The sequence below is a fragment of the Rhinolophus sinicus genome, chromosome 12, assembly GCF_057876585.1.
Source record: "Rhinolophus sinicus isolate RSI-liver-muscle chromosome 12, RSI-T2T, whole genome shotgun sequence".
Lineage (NCBI taxonomy): Eukaryota > Metazoa > Chordata > Mammalia > Chiroptera > Rhinolophidae > Rhinolophus > Rhinolophus sinicus.
In genome coordinates, this window is record NC_142512.1 from 42767543 (window position 1) to 42775801 (window position 8259).

An 8259-nucleotide genomic window follows, 5' to 3' on the forward strand; every position below is an offset into this window, starting at 1 on the left:
GCCTCTGTTTCCTCGTGTCATGGGGACAATCCAGTGGAAGCCAAGGGCTGGTGTAAGACTTGAGTGGGGGTGGATAGTTAACGCACTGAGCGTATTATTATATGTGCTTCATAAAGGAAAGACCAAGCTTCAGCCTCCTCACAGCCTCTTGCAGAGACAGACAGGCAGGCCCCTCTCCCCCCTCTTTTATTCACACTTCCCTTTTCTGTGCAGTAGACAGCCTGACCTCAGCCGAATGGAGTCAAGGGCATAGACTCCAAGTCCAGGGTACATCAAAGGTCAGAGGTTGGTCTCAGGGGAAGGATGGACATAACTGGGCATTTCTCTAAAGAAATCTCCTGGTCAAAAGCAGAGGATGAAATTCTGGGCCAAATACCTGTTGTCCTCCAGTTCTGTCCTGGTTCGGGCGAGGGGTGGTCAGAGGAGATTGTTGCCCAGAAAACTGGGTGCCCTTGTGCCAGCTGCTTTCCCAGACTGAGGAAGGTGGGACAATCTTCCGTGTGTGTGAACGCGCGTGAATGCATGTCTATGGATGTGCTCAGTTTCTTCATCTTTAAAATGAAAATATTAATAGCTTCCCAGGACACACACACACACACACACACAGAAATCAGTGTTCTTCTAATGGTGGCGGAGGGTGGGGGGGTATAGCTTTGAGACGCTCAAATGCTGAGGACATCTTGAATCCCCTCACTCCAATTTGCCACGCCTTTCCCCCCCACTGTCTCTCCATCCACTGCCACCACTTCAACCCAAGCCTCTAGCTGGTGTCTTTTGCTTGGACTATTGCAAAAATTACTAAAAGCTTTCCTTTCACAACGAAGAATGCAAATTCATGAAGGTGAGAAACCATCCCCAATCCCATAAAGTCAGGCAAAGTTTTTTTTTTTTTTTAATAATTAGAATAACCAGGATTGGCTGCAAAAGCCCTTCCCACACGGCTGGAGTGTAAACTAGCACATTTGTGGAGAGCAATTCGGCAGGATATAATTTCTTGATTCTATGGGGCCATTTTTCAAAATATAAATAAAAAATTATAGTTTCTGCACAAAGACTTTGTTCCAAGGCTCTTTGTGGTAATATTGTTTCTGATGCAAAAAAACAAAAGGGGGCTGGGGGGGGGGACAACTCAACTATCCCAAAATAGACTTTGGTTAAATGCACTGTAGGAGTCTGTACTGTGGAAACCTTTCCTTCCTTAACACTATGTTGCAGCTGAGTGGTCCTCCAAGCGCAGCAGCAAGAGCAGCTTGAACGTCACCTGGCCATTTGTTAGAACACACATTCTGGCCCTCCCCCCCCCACTGATTCAGAAAGTCTGGGCTGGGCCCCCGCCATCTGGGTTTTACGAAATCATCCAGCAATTCAGAATCACTGTTGTGGATTAACATTACTACTAAAAGATACACTGTTAAATGCAAATGGTTACAAAAACAGCAGGTACAAAAAAGATCATGCATGAACAGGGCATCCCTGTTTTGCCGACATGTATATGGAGAGACACACTAAAAGGTCGGGAAAGATTTTTGTACTAAGGTGATGCAGACACCCCCTGGGCAGTGGGATAATGAGGTTCAACATTTTTCGTTTTGCTAATTCATACTTTCTAACTATTAGGTTAGTGCAAGGTGATTGCGGTTTTTGCAATGATTTTTAACCTTTTAAACCGCAATTACTTTTGCACCAATCTAATAGTTTGCATAAAGGGAAAGGAGAAAAAAACACACCAATAATTTAGATTTAAAAAAATCAAATGGGACAGGGTGGAGGTGGGAGGAAGGAGAAATACCGGGGAAGGGCAGCGCGGGACAGGCAACGCTGGGTGGGGGTCACAGCTACTCCTCTGATGTCTAGGATGACTTACTAGGACTTAAATAAAGGGAGGAGAAAAGATTTAGGGCAGACTTAAGGAAGAACGTAACTGTTAAAAGCACCAAATTCCGGAATGGGCGTTTTCGGGAGATTTTTCCAGCTCAGAAACCTCACTCGCGGCTGCTCGGATGAGGTCGATTCTCAGGCCCGAGGACTCAGCTGCCGGTACCTCCTGACCCCTCCCAGTTTTGGGGAGTCTGGGGCTCTGGCAGGGCCTGGGGCCCCGGGAGGAGGAGAGCAGGAAGGAGACGGGGCGGGGCCGTTGCTAGGGGAGGAGCGGCGGGGCGGTGGAGCCCGGCAGCCGGCGACCAGGACGCGCGCTCGGCTCTCCGGCTTAGTCTCCCGCATCGCCTGTTGCTCGCTGCTCCCCGCGGCCGCTTCCTGCAGGGACAGGGTGTCAAGGAGCGGGCATCTTCGTCTTCTTCCTCTCCCCGCCCACAGGTGGACGCGAGTGTCTCCCAGCGCGTGGACGCCAGTGAGCCACGCGGTGCGCCCCAGAACTCGCGCCAAGACTTCGGGCGCGGAGCGGCTATGAACGGGACCTTCCTGAACCACAGCCGCGTGGATGCCGCGGGCGGCTTGGGCGGCGGCGGCGGGGAAGCCCTGGGGAACCGCAGCCACGGGCTGGCCACGTGGCTAGGCTGCTGCCCCTGGGACGCGCCGCTGTCCACCAGCGACGGTGTCCCCGCGGGGCTGGTGCCCGATGAGCGAAGTCTGTGGCTGTCGCGCGTGGCTCAGATCGCCGTGCTCTGCGTGCTGTCGCTCACCGTGGTCTTCGGCGTTTTCTTCCTGGGCTGCAACCTGCTCATCAAGACGGAGAGTATGATCAACTTTCTGGTGCAGGAGCGCCGGCCCTCCAACGACGTGGGCGCCGCGATCCTGGGGCTGTACTGAGCGCCGCCGCGGCCCGCCCTCGCTGGAAGGACACGGCGATGGGAGACCAGGACCCTCGACCCCCTCCCCGGGCTCTGTGCGAGGGGCAGCGACGTGCCGCGGGCGCCCTGGTCCGGGACACTGCGGGACTCGAAGCGGCGGCGCGCGAAGGGACTTCCACACCTGACTCGCTCCTGTGTCCGCTTCAGCGTTAGGGGTGGGGGGGAGGATGGGGGTTCTTAACCGCTTTTACAAAATAAGTTGGGCAGGATGGGAGAGGTTGTGAGTTACACCTTGGGGCTAAGGTCACTAGCTTGTTAGTTTGTGTGTAAGCAGGTGGGGCGGTGTGGGGGCTAGTTGTTGACGAATCCGAGTCGTCGAGCTTGTTGGCGACTTGATTTTGCATTTGAAAAGAAATCTTGTAATAAAACCGCAGCTGTTGGGCTTCCGGCAGTTCCCCACTGGAGCCTCTGTGGGGTGTGTATTCAGATGTGTTGGTGGGAGCTCGTGAGTGGGCGGTGGGTACCCAGGCGGCAATCACTTTAAGCCGGTCACTGGACGCCTGGCCACAGGACTGGGAGCCGTCGGGGGCTCCTGAGGTTCCTCCCTGAAAAAGAGAAACGGAACCGTTTTCTACACCGCCAGCCCGCCAGCCACGGAGGCGCAGGTCCTGCAGGACCGCTGCATGGCTGGTGAGATTAATTAAATCACTGGGAAATTTGAATCTATTCCGTGAGATGGGGAAGCGTGGGGAGGAATCAATGCCTTGAGTCCAAATGGGGAAAACAGCAAAATTAATACATCAGGACAGTGAACAAATAAAATTTAATTTGGAGGGAACTCGATCTAGTTAAAAATTATAGGGCCAAAAGCTCCATTTTAGGGCTCGTTTTGAACACACCCTTGTAGGTGAGTAGATTCTGAAGTGCCCTTGGCTGGGGAAGAGGGGGGGGCGCTAACCTTGGGAGAGGGTTTTGTGGTGCTAGGATCCAGGACATTTAAAATGGTGAAAATGGCCTCCAAATGCTGCTGTGTTCAGGAATTTGGAACCTCCCATTATAAGATGCCCCCTGCTGCCCAGAACCCTGGCACCTCTTGTAGGTGCAGAATTTCCTTAAAGCCGTGTTAAGCAGTAAGAACCTTGGTGCTCTGTGGCCAAGGGGGAGAGGGGGCTCTGCTGTCTGCAAGTGTCTGGCCTGGGGATTGGGGGGACAGGAAGAGAGAAAGCTGGGCGTTGGATAGCCTGTGTACGTGTATCCCCCTGAGCCCTAGTGCCAACCCCACTCTGGCACCCTGGTGCGTGGAAGGTTTGGCGGGAGAGTTCTAATGGATTTCTCCCTCTCCTCTCTTTTGCCATGGGTGGAAGTGAAGGTGAATGACAAGGAAGAAGGCTGAGCCTCACTTGACTTTGTTAAGAGAAGGGGAGGGAACACCCTCGTCTCATGTCTTCAGCGGTAGTTACATAGGCGGAAGGGGGCCAGCATCTCAGCGAAAGCATAGATGGTCACTGCCTGTCAAGGGTCCAGGATCTTCCTGGCTCTTGAGTCCTGTGTGGTCAGAATCATCATCATCAGGATGTGTCCCCTCCCCCAGCCCCCACCTCAGCCTCAGACAGGGAGAGTTCTTCCAGTTAGGACAGGCCACTAAAGGCCAGCGGCCGGAGACTACTTGTAAAGTGTTCATGGAGCAAAACTCCTGTTGTGGAGACCGTTCTAGTGGCAGTTTGGTGTGACGTGCACATGACCCAGCCTGATCCGGAGAGAGCAGCCTTTAAAGATTTTGGGCAACCTGGGTATCTGCTTTCGTGTAGCACAGGTGTCTGGAGCCTGGGCTGACCCAGTGGCCTGAAGAATGCAGCTCAAACTCCAAATCACCAGAAAATGGGAGTTTCCTGAGGAACAGGGACTTGGCCACTGTTTTCCGGCTGACCAAGTTAGAATGAATACTATGAGAGGTATCTTCTAGCAAAATGGATCTGCTGCTAATTGTGACTGGGGTAAGAGGAGGAGATTCAAGAGTTAAGTTTCCTGAATTGGCTGAAATAGGAACGTCTGAGTGGGGAAGCTTTACAGGATTTTCTCACTGTAAAAAAGAAAAAGGACAACGAAGACATGTCTGTCCTAACACGTGTGTTTGTGCCCTCCATCCCATGACTGGTACGCCCATGTGTACAAGTGTGCACACCTGGGCACACTCAGGGGCACTCGGGCATGAGTGTGCGTTCATGCACGCAGATACAGGCAAAGACAGGCTCAAGCCTCAAGGAGGAAATCAGCAAGTGTGAGTGGGGTCCTGGGAAGGGGTGGAGGGTGAGATCACACCTGTAGCCCACCTTCGTTCTCCCCCAGCCCTGATGTCCTGCAGGGTATTTACTGATCTGTCTTATATGAAGCACCGACGCAGGAGTGAGAACGCAGTTACGTAAGAGCCAATGAGCCACACTGCTCCAAAGCAGAGGCCAAACTGGGTCAGAATCCTAAGCCTGGGGCATAGGGCAGAGGAAGAAGGGGCCTGGTTCTCCAAAGCCCACCCCCCATCCTTAGGCTCGGAGCTCTTCCAATAAGGCCTGCCCAGGATGCAGGAGCCAAATCTCGGAAAGTACTACATTCACTAGAGAAGTCCTGGACCCTGGTCATTGAAATCCTAGCTGCTCTGCTTCCTAGCTCTGTGACTCTGGGGAAGTCATTCAACCTCTCTGTGCCTCAGTTTCTTCATGTATAAAATGGAAGCAATAGAACCCATAGCTCCCATGAGATGATGCCTGTAAAGTGGCCAACACAGTTTCTGACATGTAATAGGCACTCGATAAAAATAATATTATGATTATTGTTATTTTTGTTGATTGTATAAATGCTTTCCCAGCTAAATGTATTTCTGTCTCTGAAATGGGATCCCTGGACAGGAAAATAGTAATTCATATTTGCAAAGCATTTTGTAGTTTTCATGCAGTTTCATGAGCAGAACAAAAATAATGTGTTGCATGTGTAATGTGCCAAGCACTGAGTTCCCACCCTCGAGAGGAAGGTTTCATTACTACTCCCATTTACAGACGAGGAAACTGAGGCTCAAAGAGATTGCCTGAGGCCACACAGCTAGAAAGGAGACTTTGATTCAAGCTCTGGCTGTACACTGATAACTTATGGAGACCAGATATCTGAAGGCCCTGAAAAAATACGAGGAAATGGGCTACCACTCCCCACATCCCCGGCTCTCTACTGACTGGCCATGTGAATTTGGACAAGTCACTTCTCTCGGTTCCTGGGTTTCCTCCCATGAAAAATGAGGGGGTACAACTAGATGGTCTCTGAGATCATTCCAATACTTTTCTCTCCCATTCCATTCTACGCCTGCTGGGCAATCAGCCTCCTCCCCAGTAATGGGCCAGCTGAGCTGTCCGTGGTGCTGAACACCGGCTGCTGAACTCCTGGGCCATGGCCTGTTCTCAACCCATCCTGTTGTTCTCAGCACTCCTGGACTCAAAGTGACCACCATCAGGAGTCTAGGGACCTCTTTGCAGCTAAAAAGGAGACTCCAGAGGGTATTGGAGGTCAGAGAACACTGGAGAATACATTTGGAGATGTGGTCCTAGCCGGACGCTGACACTTGCTCTCAGTGGGTGTTTGATGAAGCCACACCTCCTCTGTGGACCTTGTTTTCTCATGAAACTGAGGTGGGGACTAAAATGATCCCTAACGCCTGATGGGCCCAAGAGTCCCGGAAGCTTGGCTGAGCTACGGGGGAGAGGAGAGCCCATAAAGATTCAGCCATTCCCCACCTGGCCCAAAGCTCAGGCCTCTCTAGTGGGTGGGGAACAAAGCACAATCCCTTGTGAGAGAGAACCATGTGTTCTTTCGCCTGGAAGAAAAGACAGGCAGTGAACAGATGTAGCATTTACTTTTTCTCAAATGACAACTGCACACAGAGGACGATTAGTGCTTGTTAGGAAATGTGTAAAAACTATAATAAAATCCTCAACTCATATCCTCTGCCTATTTATCTGATTATCTTTCCAGAATCACCTCACTTCGCAGGAGCTCAAAATGAAAAAGTCAATGAGGGGGAAGCGTGAAAGGAGCTTGCGCGGGGAGGGACACAGACATCATGACTGGCTCTGAAACGTCTTGTGTTTGTCACCCTTCAGCAGCACCACTTGCCACATAATGTGATGGTTGGGAGAGTGGAGTCCATAATTAAGAACAGTCCTTGATTTAAGCCCTACTTCTGCTCCTTATTACCTGTAAGACATTCTTTCCAAGCCTTGGTTTCTTCATTTGCAAAATGGGGGTTAATGACACCTACCTTTAAGTATTGTTGGAAGGCTTAAATAACATTATTTATAATAATTATTAGCAAGCATAGTGTCTGGCACACACCAAAAGTGATGGTTTTGGCTATCTCTAGCTGTACAACAAACTACGCCCAAAACTTTATGATTTAAATAACCATTTTATTATCGCTCATGAATCTGTGGGTTGACTGGGCAGCTATGGATCAACTGGGCAGTTTTGCTGCACATGATGTGGGTTAAATTTGTATTTTCTCATGAATGATGATGTTCAGCATATTTTCTATGCTTGTTTTCCATCTGTATACTTTTTCTTGAAGTGTCTTTTGCTCATTTTTGAAGATGGGTTGTTTGTTTGCTTATTACTGAGTTTTCAGAGCTCACTATGTATTTGGGATACAAGTCCTTTGGCTGATGTGTGATTTGAGACTATTTTCTACCAATCTGTGACCTGTCTTTTCATTGTCTCAATGTCTCTCACAGAGTTCCACACCTCCCCCACCATCACCTTTTCCCCTCCTGCTGTGTCCCCGGTACCTAGCTAGTGCCTGCACAGTAAGTGAGCCACAAATGCCTGTTGAGTTAATGAAGAAATGAGTGAATGGGGGACCCTGCTGGTCACTGAGGAGGTGACTCACTGGTCTGCATATTGCATCTGTCAGGACCACTGCCTCCTTGCTCTGGTTCTCTGTTCTCCATGTAGCCTTCTGATCTCCATTTTGCCGTCGCTGGTCTCCCAACTCCAAGAAAGAAGTCCCTAGAAGAATGAGCATCAGTAACCCAGTGACTGAAAAGGCGGCCTCCATCCCTTCCATTCTGAGTTTAGGAAGTGGCATGCTACGTGTCCATTATTGAGTTTGGTCAGTCCTGAGAGACTGGCTGCTTTGCAGTGTCCTGGACCAGCTGGGATTTTGGACCCTACTGAAGCTTGGACCATGGCGGTCACTCCAAAGTCTACCCCCTGATGTCCTGTCCAAGGGCCCAGCAAACATTCCTCAGATGGCCTCTCTCTTGCATCTGTCTCTCCCTTGCTCAATCCAGAATGGAAAAGAGGGAAGTCAGCCAGCTCCAGGGATGGGAAGAATGGCGTCTGAGGACCTCCAGGGATGGTAGGCTTTTCCATGGTTAGGGAGACAAAAAGGGAAAGGGAACATTTAGGGTGGAGAGTGGGATTGCAAAGGAGAGATCCTGGAATTGGTAAGTGCTCAAGAAATGCTCTCGCTTAATCC

General features: G+C 50.6%; 1 protein-coding gene across 1 annotated transcript; it reads left to right on the forward strand.

Moving 5' to 3' along the window:
- The first annotated feature begins 2156 nt into the window (after positions 1-2156).
- On the forward strand, positions 2157-3211 carry RPRML (reprimo like). Its single transcript, XM_088802297.1, has one exon. It carries the CDS (start codon positions 2404-2406, stop codon positions 2764-2766), a length of 363 nt encoding a protein of 120 aa, XP_088658423.1. The 5' UTR covers positions 2157-2403; the 3' UTR covers positions 2767-3211.
- The last annotated feature ends 5048 nt before the right edge of the window (positions 3212-8259 follow it).